The sequence below is a fragment of the Taurulus bubalis genome, assembly GCF_910589615.1.
Source record: "Taurulus bubalis genome assembly, chromosome: 5".
NCBI lineage: Eukaryota > Metazoa > Chordata > Actinopteri > Perciformes > Cottidae > Taurulus > Taurulus bubalis.
The window spans coordinates 11122593-11145464 of record NC_136593.1 but is presented as its reverse complement, the minus strand read 5'-3'; the positions used below and the strand labels follow the sequence as shown (position 1 = coordinate 11145464).

The 22872-nt window shown below is 39.5% G+C and overlaps 1 protein-coding gene across 7 annotated transcripts in view; it reads right to left on the bottom strand.

Moving 5' to 3' along the window:
- atp2b2 (ATPase plasma membrane Ca2+ transporting 2) overlaps window positions 1-22872 on the bottom strand; it is a gene marked incomplete at both ends in the record, with an annotated part of 60552 nt that overhangs the window by 36520 nt on the left and 1160 nt on the right. For all 7 annotated transcript variants that reach the window (XM_079218429.1, XM_079218430.1, XM_079218431.1 and 4 more), the window contains 2 exons: window positions 326-583; window positions 3883-4083. In XM_079218429.1, the coding sequence (XP_079074555.1) occupies window positions 326-583; window positions 3883-4083 (459 nt within the window). The remainder of the gene's footprint in view (window positions 1-325; window positions 584-3882; window positions 4084-22872) is intronic.

Sequence of the window (22872 nt, the reverse complement as noted above, 5' to 3'; positions counted from 1 at the left end):
GGCACAGGGACAATCAAAGATGCCAGTTACACCTTTATGTCTCCAGAAAGATGTAGAAAACATTAGTGGGGTCATGGAACTAACTGGATAAAGTCAGAAGATCTACTCCTTCATTGGTGACTTAATATTGCTTGCTTTCAGTATGTGTAAACAGCACAGAAAGACAAAAAGCCTCTTGCATCTCAAGATTGATATACTTCAACTTCCTACTATTTATCAATTCTGTTTTCAAAGCTCTTTGAACCATGAAGTTCCACATTCTGCATGTCATTAACCGAGTAAACTCTAACACACACACACAATTTGACAATCTCTTCCCACCTACCGTATTTGATCTGTGCGATATCCCCTACCACTATGTCCGACACTGGCAGCTGTATGACTTGGCTACCGCGGACCACCTGGAATTTCTGCTCCTGCTCGATGCGGCTCTGCAGCCCACGGAACTGCTTCTCCTTCGACCAGTCGTTGAAAGCCGTCACCAGCACCACACACACCACAGACAACAGGATGGCTGCGCCCTCGATCCAGCCGGCATCCGCCTCGCCTTCGTCCTCTACCCCACCTCCTGCCGCGCCACAAGCTAAAGTTTGGTAATGATGAGAGAGAGAAAGGTTGTATAGATGTCATAGATTTGCAAGAACACTGTGCTTTCATATAGACTTTAGGTATTCTGTCGACACACACTTACACGCTGAATATCAACTCACACTTTTAATACAGAGGTATATATGCTTCTATATGTGAAGATACACAAATGGATGTAATACAAACTCACACTAGGAGCAGTGTGTGCAATGTATATAATATAAATGACAAAAAAAAATCTACTGTATCTAATCAAATCAAAAGGCAAAGAACCAAATAATTGTATACTTCAGCCTACTCTTTTTTAGACATGTAATATATATATTAATTTAGTTTATACTGTACATTTTATCCATATCTTGATTTGTTTTATTATTATTTGGGACATGTTCAATTTAAAATCTATCTTTTCCATCAATCGCTATCTCGCTATCTAATGCCCTGATGTCTATTGTCTGTGAACTGACAGACTGGGGTATATTTGGAAATGAAACAAGGCCTATTCCCAGTCCTCCTCATGCTGCTTCATGTAATACTCTGGGAGCCATTGTGCGCTACACTTCTGGCTAGCTGACTTCAAAAGCCCCCAGTGGAGTGATTTGATTTGGACTATAAAACACTTGCAGCTCACAAGGGAAGTAGAGCAGACCCCATATTATAGACATTAAAAATGCAGGGTCTGATTTAACCAAGAACTAGACTCAAAGAAGCAATTTGGACGTATTGTTGCACTACAGCGGGGTTCCAATCAGTAGGATGTTCATGTGGTGGGTATATTGCATACACTCCCAGAAAATACCCTCTTTTATGTGTATAAGTACCAATGCACATACATTCATGTTCATTTTGGCAAAAAGGAGAGACATATTTAAGGCATTTAATTCCATTTTTATCGAAAAAATCTTAACATCTAATATAATGTTCTAGATATTGTTCCTTGTATGTAGATCATTGTTGTTGTTTTTTTCTTCAGTTTTTCATGTTTTGTCACGGAAAAAGAGTTCCTAATTGAGTGAAAGTTCAGTATTTATCGATCCAGAACTTATCCATCTCTTAAAATATTGTACGACAGTATATTTAGACTGGTATCGGTATGAGGCCATTTTACTATCTTCCCAAAAACAATGCAAAAAGCATCTTACTAAGAAGCAAAGATTCCATTAAGGACAAATGAAAAAAGTGAAATACTAGTAAATAAGTGAAGTACCGTATATATTTCTTAACAATGTAATTGGGTGAGTTTAGACTGTCCTGCTTTGTCACTGGAGTGCATTGACAGAAATAAAGTGAGTGTAGTAGCTGTCCATGGTTCTGATTTCACAGCTCTAAGTATTTAGACATGTAAACTGTGCTCTTGTCCCTTTCATACAAAGACAAATCATGCAGAACATTTGGAGCTGTCCATGGTGCTGTTGAAGTACCAAAGCGTAAACTGACTGAGCTGATTGAGACAAGTTGTGGGTGAAATGTAAGTGAATAACAATATCAGCTTCAAATGTTCTGTACCAAACCATGTCGGTCTATATGTCTACTGACGGTATTTTCTTACTATCTTTCTCATTTTTGTTTTGTTTCACGTCATGTGTTTGATGCAGACGCAATTAAGAGCCTCCTCATTCAACTGCAGCCAGGCTGTTTCATATGTAAATGAGAATTAAGTCATCCCACCACCTTCTATTTCTGAGCCGTTGAGCTTTTTCTTTTTCTTTTACCTACAAATAAACACAACAGTAAACCAGCAGTGCGAGGTATGTGCTTGTGAAGTATACGTGTGAGGTATTTGCTTTTCACAGATATCAGTATAGCCATTTGTGTACATCCAATTTTATGGGTTTATAGTTAAAATGTTGTTTGTTTAATATTTTTCATTATCCTTAATGATTTAATTTAGGTTTACTTTCGAAAGACCCCAAGACAGTATAGTCAGCTGTAAAATATCTTGCCGTACTACACACCTCTGTCACAACTCTTTACATCTAAGTTTGAGGGATCATTGCCAGAAATGTTTGATTAAGCAATATCAAATTTTTATGTGAAAAAAAGAGTTAGTATTGCTCTTGTTAAAGTGCCATTCTAAAAACCCTGCATGTCATAACATCCTTACATCCCTATGACTTTATGTCCGTCTCTCTTCATTTGGTGTTTTTCTGAATTGGGTAATTCAAAGTGGTATGCATTCATATCTTTCTGAATTGCTCTACTATTCACCTCTATTCATATCCGCAGGAGTTTATGTGCTGATTTAGATTCATATAAATTCATTTCATTTCACAATCAAATCTGAGAAGAGACTTGCTTATTGGCACACTTTTTGTTGCAAGTTAAAGTGAAGCTTGATTATGTATCTGCACATGGACGCAGCTATTAGCATAATGAATCCTCTGGCCATTCTCTGCTTTATTTGGCGAGCTCCCTCCTGAAGCAATGAAACGGTGCAAAAAAAGATGCAAGGTATGAAGTAAGATCAATTTACACTTAATCAATAATTTTGCAACCTAAGTATTTGGCTGACTAACTAAATAATCAATTTACTCACTCATTAAGTCTCTCTTAATCTTAACCAACCAACTAAAAAAACAATTTACTCCGAAATTATTTGATTAACTACCCTTGCAAGTAAGACGGTGGTAACCTTTTCGTCTTTATCTGGTATTTATCCTTTAATAAGACTTTTTAAACCCCTCAAAATGATGACCAGCCCCTTTAGCAGGGTAACTGAATTCCATTACTGTGATAATGCTGGGAGCAATGACTGACGTTGCTGACTCAGCACCTCGTTATGGTCTCAGTCTTCGTTTCCTGTTTCACGGCTCACAGGGCTGATGTATAGCCACTTGGGGCTTAAGGTTATTTCTCTGCTCAACACTTCATTAACCTTACCGGTACCTTTCATACGCACATTTGACACACGTTCATAACGTGCACACACACACACACACGGACACATGCACACACAAATTACCCCTGTACTCGCTGAGTCGCTTGATCTCTAGAGGCAGGCCACAAACAAAGTGTGACCTGCCTCACCAATTAAATGGTGTGTGCATACAGTACATGCAGGTGTAAGTCTGTCAGCGAGTGCCAGTAATGTCAGAGGAAGTGATGTTAGTGTGCCAATGCAATTATAGCTCTTTGCTGTCCTCTGCAATAGTGGACATACTTTTGAGATAACTAGTGTAGTGTGTGTTTGTGTGTGAGTTTCTGTGCTTGTGTGTCTATCTCCAGACTTCGAAACAGACGACAAGAGAGATTTTTAAAGGAAGTGATGTCACAAGTTTAGTGATGTTCACTCACACTCTCCGCTGCTCTCTCCGGGAGGGTGGTAGAACGAGAGTCCCAGGGAGATCAGGGCAGCGAGCTCCAGGATGATGAGGGTGACATCCTGCAGGGCCTCCCATACCAGCTGCAGGAAGGTTTTTGGCTTCTTTGGAGGTATCAGGTTTTCACCATATATGTCTTTTCTCTTGTCTAGGTCAGTTTTGGCACCTGCAAGACCTGAGAATGTAAGACAAATAAAGAGAAGAAGAGAAGGAGAGAAACAGTTAGAAAATACAATACATCCCAGTATATTGATCATCAGTCTTTGAAGGATATTCTTACTGACGTATTGCAGTGAGTTCTATATTGTATATAGGGTTAAAATTACCATAACAAACAACAATCTGCTTTACATTTGATCCCCCCAAAAAAAGATCTCAATTTCTATCCGCACATAGAAAGAATATTTAAATGCACAACAAGAAACTGCGGAAGCAATTGCCGTCTTTTACAGTATAATATTACTCTTTATTGTGTATTATTGTGATCTCCAGTCATCTTTGTAATGGATCATTTTCTCCTAACTTTCTTAATTTTTTTGTTCTTTGGTTTCTCTCTTTTTGTACTTTCACACTGCACACAAACCATCTCTCTAATTACCAGTTTGAGTCATGGTGGGCCACGGTTCTGCGTTCCTTATATAATTCTGCTAAGAGACGAGGGCCTTGTGCTTTGACCTAATACACCTCCTCATACACCATGAACTACTGTATGTAAATATCTTTGGCTCTTTTATCTGAAGAACTTTATATTAGCTTGAGGGACAATTTACTTCTAGAATAATGTCCGGAAAATTATTCTCACGCAGTTGCTAAAACAATGTGGCGAAAGAGTTTGTTACATCAGATGTAGTGCTTTGGCGAGACCAACAGATGAGCTTTGTAATCCAAAAAGCATTAATATAAATGTGTAGCTTTTTGTGTGAAATTGTTCTTTTTTCCATTTACAAAAAAAAGATGCATTATTAGTTTGATATAGTTTTCCATGTGGAGTATTTAGAATCATATAACAATATTTTATGTGCATGTGCTGCAAACTATGAAACATTATGCTAAATATGGACATAATTTAGGGTTGAGTCCATGGTTGTATGTATTATCAGCCTTGCCGAAACAATTATTCTTCATTTTAAGTTTATCAAATCAGATGTATGACAGGTGCAAATTATTGTTGATTTTTGCTGAGGTGTTTAAACATTTAGTCTATAAAATGTCAGAAAAAAAATTAAAAACGCAATTCACAATTATCAAGGGCCTGACGTACCATCTTTAAATTACTTGTGTTTGATGTCAAAACATGTCAAAACCCATTTTTGATTGGTAAATTATTCGATTATTAAAAAAAAGGTGCTGTGGTTGATTTTATATTTAATCTGCATTGCAATGTCACGTAATGGGTCTTAAAATAAAGTAGAACTTGCCCAAACTATTGAACTCTATATTAATAAATGTTCATATATTAAATCACATTCATCACAGCTACAATAAGAATCTGCATCACTGCTGTCTAAGAAAGCTTAAGCTAATTACAAAGCTTAAGCTTTGTAATTAGAATCAAGTCTACATATCGGCAAATGTATGCTTTGTATCTTCAGTTAAAATGATTCATAAAAGATTTCTATAAAGCTACATTATAGGTTTCTATCTGGCTGCTTTTCAGTGTCGTACCATTTGGTTGCTGAGCGCACACACATTGTGTATTCGCTGTCTCTCTGTCTCTGTGTCTCTCTCCCTCACAACCAAAGACATTACCACAGCATTATGTCACACATGGTGCGTCACTGGGTCTCCCAGGAGTGGCCCTGGATTGCACCTGATAACATCTCTGCTGCATGACACTGTTTCACATGCGAATGCAAATGACTGTGGGATGACTTATTAACATCTCTGGTGAATAACTGATGATCCATTTGCATCCGATGTTGGAGAAAGAGGAACAGAATGACGGAGTTTTCATGTGAAAAGCAAATGTTAAGATACTGCAAAAAATGGGAGAAAATAGAGAAACTAAATCCATTTTGCTCCTTGAAAAAAGAAATATAGAGCAACAGAGAAAGTGAAGGAGAGGACATAAGGAGGGCAGGCTGAAAAGAGAACAATCCCCAGCTCCTACATAGGAGAATGCCCTGGTTACAAATAGATCATTCTATAAATAGCCTCATTATCCATTCTCTTTTAATTGTCTCTCTGAGAGGACCTAGCATGCTCTCCCATTGATCTCCACAGCGCTTTGCCTCACATCACACACAAACATGTGTGCCCATGCATATATGTGTGTGTGTGTGTGTGTGTGTGTGTGTGTGTGTGTGTGTGTGTGTGTGTGTGTGTGTGTGTGTGTGTGTGTGTGTGTGGTCTGTGAGTCGTGACTGCCTGCACGTGCTTTGGGTGTGTGTGTAAGAAGGCTGGCTTAGCATGCCGGCACTATCACACAGTAAAACTAGAGCTCATATATAATCAGGCTTTAGCCAGTTCCAGTTGGTTAGATACACAGACACACAAATATGCACACCCAAGCACAGATGTACATATCTTTACTATCCACATTGTGTAAAACCCTCTGTATCTTTGTTGGTCAGGTGCACATCAAACGGGCCATTCACTCATATTTCTACCTAATAGCGCAATCACAGACTTTTTAAAAACAATAAATACATATGCTTATCCTCCTACACTACATTTCTAGAATCCACTCAGAGGCAGGGAAGTTAGTTATAGCATGCAAATGCACCATTCTGTATAATGGCAGCAATCATTTAACGTTGAAATACAACAAACGACATACTCTTAGCTATTTCTGTCATGCGATGGGTACCTCTATATATATGAGATGATTCAACGGTCACACGTGACATCTAACCTTGTAAAATGTTTCAACTCCTTGAACGCCCTTGAGATGTGAGCTATGCTGTAATCAATCTTTTGAATCATTAAAAACTCATTGCTTTCTGGAAAACCCTCTGCTACATTATCATTCCTTCCTGCATAGCTGATTGCAATGCTGCTTAAGATTCATTTGCCAGATTATGAAATATTGTAGGCTAAATACTGTCAGCCCACCTAAATGCTCTGGCAGTGGATTTTGAGGAGGCAGTGAGAGGGCAGAAAAACTGTAGCGATACACAGATGAGTCACAACAATCTCACAAGAGGCTTAAGGGTGATTGCAAAGGAGTCTGCTAGAGTCCATCACCAAGTAGTGAAGCCTGAACAGACTATATACCAAATGTACAGATGGGAGTATGGGATAAGGGCTCCTTGTGATTGTTCTAATTGAGATTCAAACGATGAAAGCCTTTCAGAAAGGAAATTTGACTCCACCTTTGAAAGATGGGATGAGAGATGATGCACTATTAACATTAGCTTGACTTCCATTTTAGATTGGCAGCTTACGGACTTAAAACAAACTGTGGGCATGCTGGAGACTCATCAGATTAAGAATACACCATGTATTGTACCAGAAATGCAAACTGCAGTATAATCCTATCTATGAATGTGAATGTGTGTCATCAAATCCATCAGTATCAGTCACTTTGCACTGAATACCAGCTAATTAAGCAGGCATGCTTAATAATAAACCACATTTGGCGATACTTGGCTGTGGTCATTAGATGGCTATTGTTAGAATTTGAAATGCCAACAAGAAAACTTGTGATCATGGTATTAATCATGAAAAGGACTGTGTCGTAAATAATAAGTATGGGCTGCTTTAGAGGTCTGGGTTCAGAGCCAAGAAAAGTCTGTGACTCTGTAATGACTAATTAGCCTCTCTACTCTTAGATCATTTTAGAAACCTGGCTATATCACATTTTGCATATGGACAACACCAATGTAATGATAATAAGATAATATAACATTCTAAATACTACAATTAGACTTGACCTTAATCTTAGGACTCTTTTCTCCATCGTAATATGCTCTTTATGACTTTTATTATTCCTAATATATTGTCTATAAAAAATCCAAAATCCCCAAATCCCAAAACCTAAAGATATTTAGGTAAAACATGATGACATGAATAGAGAAAAGCAGTAAATGTTCACTTTGGTAAGTTAGAACCAGCAGATATTTGGGATTTCTTTCTTAGTATATGACTTAACTGATTATAATAACTGCTGTAAATTAACTTCATCTCAAGTGACACATTGTTTGATTAGATTACAGAATTATTGTTATTTACAACTACGATTTCCAGTCTTTAAATCTTGATGAGGATGAAACCTTGAATTTCTCTCCTGTTCTTCACTGTTCTTACTCTATGATGTATGGCTGGTAATGCGCTGATCCCTCAAACACAGCAGGATCTTAGATTAAAATCTGTTTTGATGAATGATACCTTCCTCACATCCTGTTTCCAAATAGACAAAACAGGGACGTGAACAAAAATAATTATACATTATATCTGCAGAGGAGGAAATGTGATTTTTCTTTTCAGTCATAGCGAACATGATGGCATATTTTAACAGTTGGCTCTTTTTTTGTCCGTGGCTGAAAATAGATCTCCATGGAAACACTATGCATCCCACTCAACGAGTGGAAATACCCGCGACTCTGAACCTTGGATAAAATGTGAATATATAAGTGTGTGTGTGTGTGTGTGTGTGTGTGTGTGTGTGTGTGTGTGTGTGTGTGTGGTGTGTGCGCGTGCAGGAGCGTGCTGTATGTTTCTTCAAAGAAAAGACAGTAAGGAATGAAATGAAGTGATGACCTCCAAATGTCCTTGTAACATATGAATGTCACAGTGAAAAAACGTCACATAAAAAAAATATAAATCTTGAGAATAATGCTGTGAACAACATTTTAACATGTCTGAGCAGAATCTGTCGCAAAAATATGGTGCAATTTTTCTGCAGCGAATAGATGGCTTCAACACGTATTCTCAGCTTTCACCATTTTAAAAAGAGAGAGGGGGAATGAAGAGGGAAGAGTGTGGTTGAAGTGTGACTCAGAGAGAACAAGAGAGGGAGAGAGAGAGAGAGAGAGAGAGGATAAATAAGAGTAGGCTGGATGTAGAGTAACTCTATCAATAATAACCCATCAGCGACTAAAAGGTGGATAATTATCATGCTCTTATTAGAAGATGGAGTGATGAGAAATGTGTCACAGTGTCCTTGAAAATGACCTCCATAATAATGATACCATTTTATTCCATACAGAGAGGTTTGCTACCATGCATACAAAGGCAAAATGTAGTAGAAATAGCTTCTCACGGATGACATTGAACAAATAACGCAGTATGTTATTTGTAAGTAAAGTATATATAAAGGAGTGTAAAAATATTCAAACAGTGATAAGAAATGCACAAAAAGACAAGAAAAAGGAAATAAACTGCAAAACCAAAAACATTTATCTGCTTTTTTGGGTCATGCTACAAAGGCGGTAGGCTTGTGTCTGTCATGTAGAACAAGATGTAAGACAATACAACAACATCATCATTGCGGTAATAGTTAAGTGGAGAAAAGAACTGGATGCTTTCTCATTCGGCGTCTTGTCCTTGTTTTAGCTTTATGACTACGTGCACCTTACAGCAAGAAATTCTGAAAACCAGATTTAAATACTTGCATGCTTAAAAATAAATATGTGTACAGTGTTGTTAAATGGTTCATGGTTGACTGACAATGTTTAATACATATTTACCTAAAGTTCAGGTTCCAAGATATATATTTGAAAGGCTTCTTAGAAAAAGAGATAAATCCAAATACAGATCAATAATAATGTGAGGGGATTCATCACACATGAGGCAGCGATAGAAGTATGTAAAACAAAAACAAAAGAAGATTCATGACAAATATTATAAACTGCAAATCCATGATTCCTATGGGGGGGGGGGGGGGGGGGGGGGGGGGCACACCCAGCAGGATAGCCGGTCCACCCACTACTAAATAAGGTCGTAATAAAAGACAGGAAGTCCTTTTTCTCATTTTTAAGTGATGGTGGGCTGGATGTTGAGGGGAATTGATGTTAGTGCAGCATTTATAACAGCAGTGAAGGGGTGTCTCGGGAAGGATTCCTCTAGTTTTTAGCACCATCATATTTGGTGTTGCCTTTGGTTGAAAGATTGGTCTCTTTGCTCAGCGTACAATGTGGTTCTGCGCGCTCTTATCCTCTGTAATCTCCACACCCTATCAGTACAAGAGGCCAGGGCAGGAGGCAGGCGCTCTGTGTGAGGATGCGTTGACGTGACTGGTCTTCAGTGCAGGAAAACAGGCGAGCAGATATGCTGTATTGTATGTAAACAAACACATTCTCTCATTTCATGAGAAGTCCCAGGGTCACAGTAACACACACAGATCTATCATTCGTTCCCCTACAGACAACCCCCTCTGAAAGGTAATGGACTGGAAAGCGACATTGAGCAATTTCTGACACCATGTCTTTCCCACCACAAGTGTACTGTATGTGTGCATGTTCATGTGTGTGTGACACCACACTGCAACCCACCGTAGTATGTTCAGCCTCATATTGCAGCTGTACTGTGCAACACATACGAGATACAAACTCCGAGAACAGGATCAGTGACAGATTTTCATGTTCATCAGGCAACGGAGCTCGGAGGAGCTCACAGCAGCTCACAGCTGCTGCTATTACTGGATGATTACTTAAAGGAATCATCAACATTTTGGGCAAAATGCTTTTTCACCTTGTGGTTCACACACATTCAAAGATGAATGCTTGATTTTTTTTTATGCTACAAGCACACCACTTGAACACGTTTTATAGGTTTTTGATTATTAAGACAAAGAAGCCACTGCGTCTGAACATTTACTCTGACGCCACTAGATCTCTGCTTTCTATAAAGAGGCTCAAATACCAGTGCAGTTTTTCTATGGTCTCCCAACAACCCAAATTAAATGTATGTTGCAATGCTGAAAATATAATACGCACTTGTGTGTGTTAGCGTGTGTGCGTTGTGTGTGTATTTGTGTGAGTCTGTGGGGGCAGCTGTACAAGTGGGTGAGTTTTGCTGTCACGCACTGTGCTCTATGTGTCTGACTCATGCAAGAGATGGTGGAGTAGAGTGAGAGAACACAGCTCACAGCTCTCTTTCTCACACACACTCACTTACATACAAACACACCACAGGATAACTGATTATTACTTAGTATTCCTACTTCATAGTGTATATATGCATGAATGTTACACAGAGTCTTAAACAGAGACAGCTGGATGATTATGTATGAATCTTCAAGTCTAAAAGAATTGAATAATGCATCCCACGTTCATTTTATAAGCTATTATGTTCTGGCCCACAGAACACATGGTCTTTTGTTTCTATGACGACAATTCTTGCACTTTTTTATCTTAAAATGTTGTGAAAAAAACTGATTATGTAATCTTATGCAAGGGGAAAAAAATGTGAAAACTCATATCACAGAATTTCAAAATACCCAAAGGTTTAATTTACACCTCTTAGAAATCTTTTTTTGGAAGCCTGGCAAGTAAGTGCATCAAGAGCAGCACAGAGGGGGGAAAAACAGAAACAAGCTGACAGTGACTAATGTAAGATGAAGGCTTCATCAGCGCACACGGTCCTAATTCATGAAATGTTTATTATTGTGTTAAAATACTGTGCATGGGTGAGATCCAGTTCATACCATGGATCCCAGGTGCTTGTGTGCAAAATCATGTGTATGTGAATTAGGGCAGCACAACTAATCATATTTCTGAAAGATGATGATTATGCCATGTTTGCATTGGTGGGATCAAACTGCATCAAACCTAACGCTCCACGTGACAATCTGTGGGAGGCAGGACATCAATATAAATACATCTAACGTGAGACCCAGAAGAGGAAAATGTGGTAAAACAAATAGCTTTCTAAGGAAGAAAAAAATGGTGTCAGAGTTGAGTTAACGTGGTGCTTCTACCGTAAAACAATTAATAAAAAAGGTTGTTCCGTCTGCTGTGTGGGACCAAAGTCATAGACATTCATGGGAGTTTAAAGCACCAGCAGTACAGATGTGCTTATTCAACCTACTGCAAGAGATCAAAGTGAAAAACAGTGGAACAAATAGGAATCTCTTCCTGAATGTATTAGTCATTTAATGTATCCGTCTCATACACTGTAATGTTAGCTGGGCCGACTGCCCTAGATGTGGACACCACATTAATGAGACATCTGTGTGTGTGTGTGTGTGTGTGTGTGTGTGTGTGTGTGTGTGTGTGTGTGTGTGTGTGTGTGTGTGTGTGTGTGTGTGTCAGTGTAAGAGATAGCAAGAGTGTGCAAGTGTGTTTAAGCACTACTTAGTTATAAGGGCAAAGTGTAAATGGGGTCAGTAACTTCATCCAGTAATTCCAGACTGTTCAACCATTCAATCAATCAATCAATTCATCTACCCATATATCCCTCCATTCTCTTGTCCACCTGTTCCCCATCATGGTGTTTCGTGAAACGTAGTTCAGGAGCGAAGACCACGCTCCATACTCGGCCAATCAGCCGAGCCATACGTACTTAAACTCATCGAACCAGTCTACTCCCTCTTCGACTCGGTTCCGACATCCCGCCAACCAAACCCCGTTCTTCTCTCATTTTCTCTCTCTCTCTCTCTCTCTCTCCCTCTCTCTCTCTCTCTCTCCCACAGGACTAGAGGACCAACGGGGGTCTCTGCACAGCCAGAGCTTCAGAAGAGAACCCCCACTCACGAATCTCCACCCCCACCGTTTCCTCTCGCCACCAGACGGCAGCAGCCTCTCGTCGCACCCCTTCGACCCTCTTTTCACTACCCACTCTACCCGTCTCGTTCCTGCACCTACAACCACCTCTTCATCCCTCGACCCCGGTCCGGCGACCCGACTCTCTCTTTCCATCGCACAATAAACAACCTGTAAACTCGTTCGCTTTTTTGGCGTGGTCTTTGGTAGTGAAACTGTCTTTCATTCATATATTCATCTCTGTCCAGATAATTGTCTTTTCTTGTTTTATTTTTACAGCCAAACTTCTTATTTTGTTATGTATGTTATATCCATTTTATGTACTAATTGTGTAATTTTCTTCTTTTCTCTGTGTGTCTGTACTTATTTCTGTGCAATTAAATTCCTCTCTTGGGATACATGAAGGCTTTTTCGTATCCGTTGATGAAATGTCATTGGCATTGAATTCTTATTTAACTTCCAGAAACAGAGACGCATAATAAAGAGCTGCTGCTAGCTAGTAGCTGTGACAACACTCCTACCTTTCTCTTTTACGCATGCATGCATAGATGGGAGAAACACACCTGTGCCCAACTCTTATGTGTGACTGAGTTAGTATATTCATATAGGGCTGGTGCATGCGTCACTACAGGTGGTTCAATACTACTTAATATTTGGATCATATAATTACTGCACATTCTCATCTACTGAATCTGAAACACAAGTCAGTGGTTCATTTTTAACAATTCTCCATTGAACTAGGTCTTGATTTTCTATTGTATTGCATTGGAAAAAAATCAAGATTTGAATTTCAAATAACCCGAATACAGGAATTTTGGCTATATTTTCCCCTCATGCCCATACACTTACACAGACTCCACACAAACACAGTGGAAGCACACTCACACAAGCCTCCCCCTCCCTCTGGACTGAAAAGGGAGAGCGCTCAGGCCAAGAGGCTGAAAAGGGAGAGTGACAGCGGTCTATCTGCTGTCTCCCATCTGGGTGTCAGTCTCGGGTTTCGCCCAGGGGCTCAGATAAGCTCCGGACACAATAGGGACAGCTATTAAAATTCAAACTACCAGAGAGTGTCATGAAATAGTCATGAAAGGTAAGGGAAATCTACACACTCTTGTGTGCACCTTATTGTCTGTTTGCTTGGAACTGCAGGTAAAATACAATGTCAGGTCCACAGCAAGAGAGGTGTCGATGATTGAGTGGGGATAATGGCAAATAAATTAACGATAAACTACTGCTACATAATAACTTGGAATTATTAATAATTTTGAAAAAATATGTGTACATCACTATGAAATATATCTTCAATGGATTAAATCATACAACACACTGCAATTGAAATAGGAGTTTACAAACTCTAACACTGTAGGGAAATTACAGTGGAGAGTTGAAAGAGTATCGATCTCTGCTCGTGCTATGCAGTAGCACTTTGATTGAACTGTAATGTCTGTCATGCTGCACAAATGGATGCATCTCCTTTAATATTCCTGACCTGAAACAGATGTACTTACACGGTATTCAACACAATTGATTTTTCCACATGCCGCTAATGTAAGAACTGTCAGGGTCATATGTTTGTACTGTAAAGGCATATTAAAACACTACTACTACTCGTAGTAGCCATATCGTTTTTGAATGCATGACTTTTACTAATAAAAGTATTGCTACATTTCTGTATTTGTACTTTTACAAGAGTAAAGGATCGGAATACGTCTTTCAACACTGATGGTTTGATCAAAGGTGGGGCAAACAATTCCCCAATGAAGATTTTTTAAATCTGAAGCTGCAGTACTGTATTTATTCTCTGGATGAAATTGCAATCACTGACCAACACTGTCACAAGAGACTGTGGAAGCTGAAATCATGTGTTTGCACATTAGGCAGTGTCTGATTTTGGTGCTTTGATCCTGATCCGTTGGGTAAGTGTGACTATCTCTGTGGCAGTATCCAAGACTTGTAAGACTAAACAGGTTTAGTTTTTGCTTCGTTTATGCCCATGGGCAAGGAAATGTATTTTAAAGGTTCAGAAAAGGTCAAATTCAGAACAAGACAAGAACAAGACAGCTTCTGTGTTCCTGTTCCTCTTTTCGGCTGCTACTGGTATGTTATGGATCATTCTGTACAGGATGTGTAAACTAAAAGTTAAAAGAAAGCTGCTCTGTGCCCTAAAGCAAGCCAGGGCTGGATCTCGTCCAAGACAGTATCTGTTTTAGTGCCCTTGAGAGAGAAACGCTGTCTGTCTGTGTTGGCAGCCGTGGTACCACCCTTGTTCTGCCCCACAGCAGGAGAAGAGAGGGCAAAGAGGTCAACTGAGGGAAAGAGCTGACATGGAGAGAAAGAAGCTGGTTATAGCCCCGGACTCTGCATATTCAGCTAAAAGCATTGCAATGCCTGTCAACTCGCTATCCATACTCCTGTCTTCCAGCAGCCGGGTCAGATTTAGGACATTTCAGAGGACAAGAGCTGAGTGTAGATATACGACAATGACCTGGGACAAAGGCGTACGTTTCTGGCACTGTATTTTCGAGTGATTCTGAGGCCAGACTTTCAAGAAAGGCGGGAATTAATGAGGTGGACTGGTTGCAGAATGAGGCAATACACTACTCCCCCACCTGTACATGCATCGTAGATTGCAAGACATGTAAATATGTATATAAAATGTATAGTTTCAGATGAAAAATAAGGATAGAGATATGAAAAGAGGCTGACCTGTCTCCGTCTTCGTCTAGGACACAACCGTCTAGGACACAACTGAGCCGGAAAGTGTTTTGATCTGCAGGGGAGTCGGAGCAGCTAAGGATCAGACTCCCGGCACTGGAGGTTGAACTGGCTGAATTTGAGTTGCTACAGACGCTGCGGAGCTGCCGTCCATTCTTGTCCTGGCGAAGGAGTCTTCGAGCGGCGTGAAGCGAGGCGGAGGGACCGCAGGGTGCAGTAACTTCGGTAATTATTATTTTTTCAGCTATTGTAACTTTGCTGTTATTTCTCCCAGAGACATCCCTTCAGTTAGCGACTGTAGCAACTCAAACTCAAGTTCAGCCAGTCTAAACTTTAATGCCGAGGGTCTGATCCCAATCTGCCCATACTCCCTGCAAATTAATGTATGTATAACGGTGTAAATGTAAATAAACATTGCAAAAGAAATCACATCTGCAAACTTTCCAGCTCAGTAGACTCTCAGCGGCGGGAGTGAGGCAGACATACCAAGAAAACCACGTCTGTTTTTTTTACATTTTCAGTCATGCCTACTGAGTGCCAACCCATATACACTAGTAGTATACTATACCCCTGGCAGACATACTGTACACTGTTGTGAGTCAGCACCAGGCTCCATGGGAGCAGGCCAACAGAGTCTGGTGTTTGGCATCTGTCCTTTTAATTCAGTCAGGCATCTCTTGGGACAGCTGACTTCACTGCCAGCCATGTCCAGCATCCGCACACGTGTATGTGTGTGTGTGTGTGTGTGTGTGTGTGTGTGTGTGTGTGTGTGTGGGGGGGGGGGGGGGGGAGGACTAGTGCACTAGTGCATGTACTAGTGGGATTGTGAGACTGTGGGACTCCTTCTCTAGCTCATCTGATTCTCCTGTAACTTCGGTAACTGGTATATTTGTCATACGAGAAATCAATATTGCCTACTAGCTTGAGCTGATATACTCCACTATTGATTAAAAGAGATACAGTTTCAAGATGTAATGTACATTCAAGGGTAATTTGTCAAACAAAAATGTGACTTGCTCTAGACTAGGATGCGTTTTAGTGGATATCTCATGGATATAACTATAGTTTCAGTCAAAGACCTTCTTTAATCCCTGACTGGGAAACCAACCCACAGTGTATTTCTCCAGAGACAGTAATCAAACCCTCATATTAAAAGCCTTAGCATTTGAGAAGTGATTGCACTTCACAAAATGTCCCAGCTGAAATGGCCATGTGCAATCATTTTTTACACACACACCTGCTCATCTTTTTGTATTTCACTGCATTTAAAACTTGACACAGCGTTGCAATAAGGTACTTTGTAGTAAGGCATAAAAAAGCTTCATCCATTGTCACTAACTTTATCAATGGTTTATAAATTTTAATGCTTGATAGATAAACAGGATTATGCATAAACAAAATATTATTTTTGGTTTGCTCGAGTGGAAAAGCTTTCATGGCTTCCTTATTTATATCAAAACATCACATCTGCAGTTTAAATTGTTATTAAGTCATTGATAAAGGGTGGAGGAGGGATTTCCAGTTCACAGCAAGGTGTCAAGGTCTCAGATTCAAATGTTAGTACAGTAAATCATTCCTACAGTAAATTAGGCAGCCTGTGGGATTGGTCTTTTATGACAAATTACAGCCAGAATCTGCGTTGTTTATTCACCAATATACTGTTATTCTCCATCTCTATGGTCGACTATAATAAAAGAAAACAGGTTTGTTGTGTGTAAAGAAGGTAGGTGACATAACTACACATACGCAATGCTAGATGCTTTGTCATCTTGCTAAAGATTGCTTATTTAAAGATAAAGGAAAAGAGATCTGTGGAAGAAGAAACATGTTTGTCCATTTGTGTGTGCAACTTGGCAACGGAAAGTATACGTTATTTTTGTTTGATTAGTGCATATTGCTGATCTAAAAGCATAAATGAAATGTGTATTAACCATGAATGAAATCAGGATTTTTTTAAAGACATTTATCAGCTAAACTGCTCCTTAAGACTTCTGCACATTTCCTTCCCCAGTAAATCTTCTTAATAGTGCTATTACAGAGTGATTGACCACTGTGCCACAATACTGCTTAAGCACTGCCTCAAGGTCATTGCTACTACACTGCAGCAGAACACCTGTGTGAGTAGTGGTGTGTATTTGTATGTGTGTGTGTGTGTGTGTGTGTGTGTGTGTGTGTGTGTGTGCGCATCTGCCCATGATGTAGTTTTGCTTCCTCGCAGAGCAAAATGGCTGTATATCATTCATAATCTGTCCTCTGAGAGCTCTCTCTCTCTCTCTCTCTCTCTCTCTCTCTCTCTCTCCCTTCTTCACTGCATCCTATTTCATTCTCTCTCTCTTTTTCTTCCTCTTCTATCTCTTTTACAGAGTCACTAGGGGAGGGGAAGAGAGGATAGTGTAGAGAGGAGAGAAGGAGAGGAGGAGAGGATGAGCATAAGGAGTTGCAGAGCAGAATAAAATGCCCTTAAGACGGCTGCTCCTTGTGAGAGATCCCTTGTGGGAAAGAGATTAAATAGACTGCGTGAGAGGGGAACACACTCGTGGTGCTACGACTGGGATAGAGGAAAAGAAAGGGAGCAAGGAGGAGAGGTGGAATGAGGAACAAACAGAGGTGAAGAATGAAGAAGAGGAAAAGGAACAACAGGGTTTTGATTAGAAGAGGAGAATGTGCAGACATGTAGCAGACTTAAATGTGGACTTTATTGCAAGGGAGGGATAAAAAAAGATTAGAAGGAACAGGTAGGAGGTGGGTGTGAATGAAGGAACATGAGAAAGAAAGGAGATAAAATGGGAGAGGTGTTTCAACCAAACTCTGCAGACACATAAATAATAGAGAGAGATGGAGAGAAGAAGATAGAGAGAAGGTGAGAAAAGGTAGATGACGGATGAGTGGGACAAACTGTTTCCTGAGTTATGTATAGAATTCATCACGGCCTCATCGTGGAAGCGGCACAAAACAAAGTGTGTGATATGAAGGAAGAATAGAGTGCTGCAGGGATGACGTAGTTTTGTAGTCCAACCCGGAAGAGACAAAAAGCAAATTGGATTTTTGATTATTAGATAATAATTAGAGAAAACAAGCTCTGTAGCAAACAAACTTTTATGATACTCACACGTTTTGTTCAGCAAGATAATCTTCCCGAAAGAACAACGCAAAGTGATTTATGAAGTGTAAATACAATCAGCAGAAGAAAAAAGCTAAAAGGTATAAATTGACTACACCACGGTTACCAAAGAAAAAAGATAAATAGAAAATGTTTATTCATTTTTATAAATCTAACCATTATCCCATCTTCTCGCTTTCTCCTGCTACACCTCCATTATTTTCTTTTTGTTCTCCATCTAACAATTTCTGCCATACATATACTGTACACATCCCTCTCATATGTGTCCTTGACATCAGCGCAATGTCACATATAAATCACTGGTAACAGATTAATACATTTATACTGTATGTGAGATAGTATTATGTGTTTGTGTGTGTGTGTGGGGGTATATATGTGTGTGTGGGTGTGTGTTTGTGTGTGGGTGTGTGGCTATATGTGAGTGTGTGTGTGTGTGTGTGTGGAGATATTAAGGGTGTGGCGTATAATTACATTCGGATAAACAAGTCAAGAGTTCACCGCCATTGGTCTGACGTATCATCTGGCTACCATCCGATTCTGTCATTTCTCTCTCACTACTGCCACAAACAGCAGTACAGCATTCCCCTCATACATCTGCTATAAGCTGAACTGTCTTCAATCAATTGATGGCCACCTGCATTCCTGTAAGCCTTTTTTTCCCTACTTGTCAAAGCCTACTGTGCTCTATTTTACCTGGGGGGAATCATCGTAATGCCAAAATAATTGTTTCAACAAAGAAAAACATATTAATACAACTTGAAAAATGTAATGTTTTAATAGTCCATGGGACAAAAGTAAGTTTATAAATGGTGTGCTACTTTTCCAGCAATATTACATTGTTAAGCAACTCAATTGAGAGTAGAAGAGAAAGATGATGAAGGTTATAGATGTAGAGCAGGTCTATTAATGCTAGGCTGTATAGCGGCCCACTGGGATACCAGCGACCGATCAGCACACCGAAATAGAAATGGGAGCAGAGGAGAGAGAGAATGGAGGAGAAGTAAGGTGTGGTGAGGTAGAGTGAAATAGAGAGATGAAGGGCAGGTGGAGGGGTTGATGAGGAGGAGGTCTGAAGGAGAGGGAGTGAGGAAGAAAGATGAATTAGGTGATAAGATATCCATACTATATATAATATAATATAAATTGGGAAGTGGGAACCAATATTTTCTATATTCTGGGTTTTGAAGTTTTCTTTTCAAGGAATGGTTTGCCAATTAAATACACTTTAGCTTTTTGGCAACAGTTTGAAGAGCAGATCGATGCCAAAGTCAGCCAGTCATGAATAGCACATGTATCAAATTCAGAGTGCTTAGTAGAATATTTCTATTCAAAGCAAAACATCAAACTGATCAGAAACTGACCCAGAATCTGAAAGTGAACGGATAACTTGCTGTTAGCAGCGTTAGAGTTGTGGCAGCATGTTTCGTACCAAAAATGCACCATGAGAGTCGATGTTAACTTTTGTCAGAACAACATTTTATGTGCAGAGTCTTGAACCGTAAGATCAATATATTTTCTAACAGTTTCTCATCTTTTGTACTGATTATTTAACTGTGACAGTTTCATGGCCATCGAAGCCTAAACAAAGCATGCAATTGTCTCTACAGAATATATATGACACTTTTCAAAGCTATGCAAATGAAATATGCCTGAAATAACTCTACTAACTTTACAATAGGGTGAAGAAGAGGAGACAAATGGTGGATGGCAGACATGAGGTGTTGGTATCAATATAATTTATCTGGACTGGATAACCACTGCCATTTTAGCCAGGATAGAGATTAGATGTATACATTAAATATATACATTTAACATAATACGTTGAATATCATTACATGTGAGATATAGTTTTGGTGTGATTGAAATGTTGGTAAGCATAGGGTATGGACTTAATCAAAAGCTGCTGGTGTAAAACTGTCTGGAGGTTGGGGGAAGGGGATGTCGAGGGAGATTTGTAGGTGGTGGAGGTGAAGTGTGTGTGTGTGTGTGTGTGTGTGTGTGTGTGTGTGTGTGTGTGTGTGTGTGTGTGTGTGTGTGTGTGTGTGCGTGTGTGTGTGTGTGTGTGTGCAGTGGGAGTCAAATCAGTAGGACTGGTGTCCAAGGGGGGATGAAGAGAAGATGGAGGGAGTGGGAAGACTGAAATGGGAATAGGTGATACTGTAGAGGCAGATAAATACCAGACATAAAAGGGTGAGGATATGACATTGGAGTATCTTGGTTGGTTGGTTGGTTGGACATAAAACAGCTCAGTCCCAGGCTGGTTATAATACAAGATAATAAATGAACAAATTGCAAAATATTACTATTTAATTTAATTGTATTGTCTATTCAAAGTTCCTGCTGTATTAATTCATATTTAGTTATATCTCTCTTCAGCATGCATAAGAGATCCCTTAATTCCATCACCTTGGTGTGTAAGTCATGATGGACAACTCTGCAAAAAAAAGGCCGATCTTTTTGCTGGTGGTGGTTCTGCTTTAGACAATAATATAGTTATATTAAGTGTACTACTATGTACAGTTAAAAAAAATCCCCAAACTGATAGGTATTAAATAAAGTTTAGCACCAGCTTGTAGTGTTGCATGTTTTAAAACATTCAGTGCTTCATTTCCATTTTTATTTTTCTTCAAAAATTAGTCATATCTGCTTAAAACACTTACAACTGTAGTTTTGTGAGGGGGACAGACTCCAAGTATATAATGTGGTTTCTAGACGTACTTTAATCTATATTTATTCCTCCTTTCCCGCACAGTCTCTGCAGCTACCCTCCTGCCTTTGCTTTCTCACAACATCAAAGAACATTGATGTCCTAAGTACCTCTTCATCCTCTTAACCCTCGAGGAATGGCTCTGCCCGGAGCACTCTCCTACAATTCCTTGCTCCCGACCCAGGAGGACCCACCAATGTGCCGCAACTCTCGACAGTCTACAGCACAGAAGATAGTTACACTGTGAGCACCTACCAACCGTCCTTTCCTACTGTCTGAAGAGAAGCATGTCTGTTTTTGGAAACTAAGCTGTAGTCTGACATCCCATCTGGCCCCTGAATGACTCATAGCATTCACCCTGCTGGCTGCCTGAGGGAAACGCTAGCTTCTTCACCCCACAGTCACCTACAAGGCAACACACAGGTAACTGCATCCTGAGTGCAGGTGCTCACTGTGTGTTTGGAAATTGTTCATTGGGGTCATGAAACATTACAAATAAACTGATGAACATAACAATGCCTGAAGAAATTTGAAGCTTCCTGAAACATTTAGATTTTCAAAAAACCAGGAGATGTTTTACTAAACTGTGGCACTATTCTCTTTCCTTCATAGCCATCATGTACATGATGTGCATCGTGTGTGGAAGTTATTGATGCAGTCCTCAATCTTTCACATTTCCAACTACTACTCTGCTTGGCTATGGAGTGATCACCTAATACCTTAACCGTAAGTCATATATAACTTTTATATATATATTTCTAATCAAATACATTTTTGAAAACAGCTTCTAAAATGTCTTCTGCTTTCTTTTCTAAATTGTACAGTTTCATGTACTGTAGCAACAATGTAGCAGAAGGCTGGTGCCTTATGCATATCTACATTAATGTGGTCGAGAGCGCAAACCCTTCACTGGTTGCATTTCTATACCTACAGAACCATTATGAATTTATGCTGAATAATGGGCTAGCCATTCATGAACTGTGTGTATCATGTGAAAGGGCTGGCACAGACTACAGTATATGTAGCTAATAGGTCAAGCGTGCTCAAGCGCTCTTACCATCAAACACAGTCCCCTGGGACATATACACAGTACACACACCACACATGATGACAGCAAGCAATGCAGAATACCTTCAAAGATAATTACCAGGATCATATTTCGGAGGCAACATATGTTCTGTGGAGGAACCCCGCACCACCCAAGGGGACCCACACAACATAAACATAGAAACACCTTGGATCAGTAATGCAAATAGCGCCAGATACAATCACTCTGTTTCCAATTAGTGAATGATCTAGTGAGAGAAAATGCACTTAATCATAACAATTAATAATCATATGATGAGAGGAGAGGAGCATCCTGCTTGTTAGCTGGTGGGTAAGATCTCAACCAAAATGTGGCAAACTTAAAGTATTTTACCCATTGAAAATGGATGCACCACATTTATCCAAACAAGATACACAATGCATTCTTGTACCAAATCTTGAATCCAATAAATGCCCAAATAATTAATGGCATAAACACTTTGTATTATTTATTTATCTTATCGGTTTATAATTATTATTTTAGCCATTGGCTATAAGGAGGAATAACAATTTGAATAATATGGAAGTCTCTAATAAAACATAAAAATGTATTGCAAACATTTAATATAAGCATTTTGAATGTTTTAAATGAGCTACAGCGTGTAATTATGTGTAAATTGTGCTCGCCCCCCAATGTCAGAGATGGTGTAAGGTTCAACAAATCAGATTACCCGGATCAGAATGTTAATT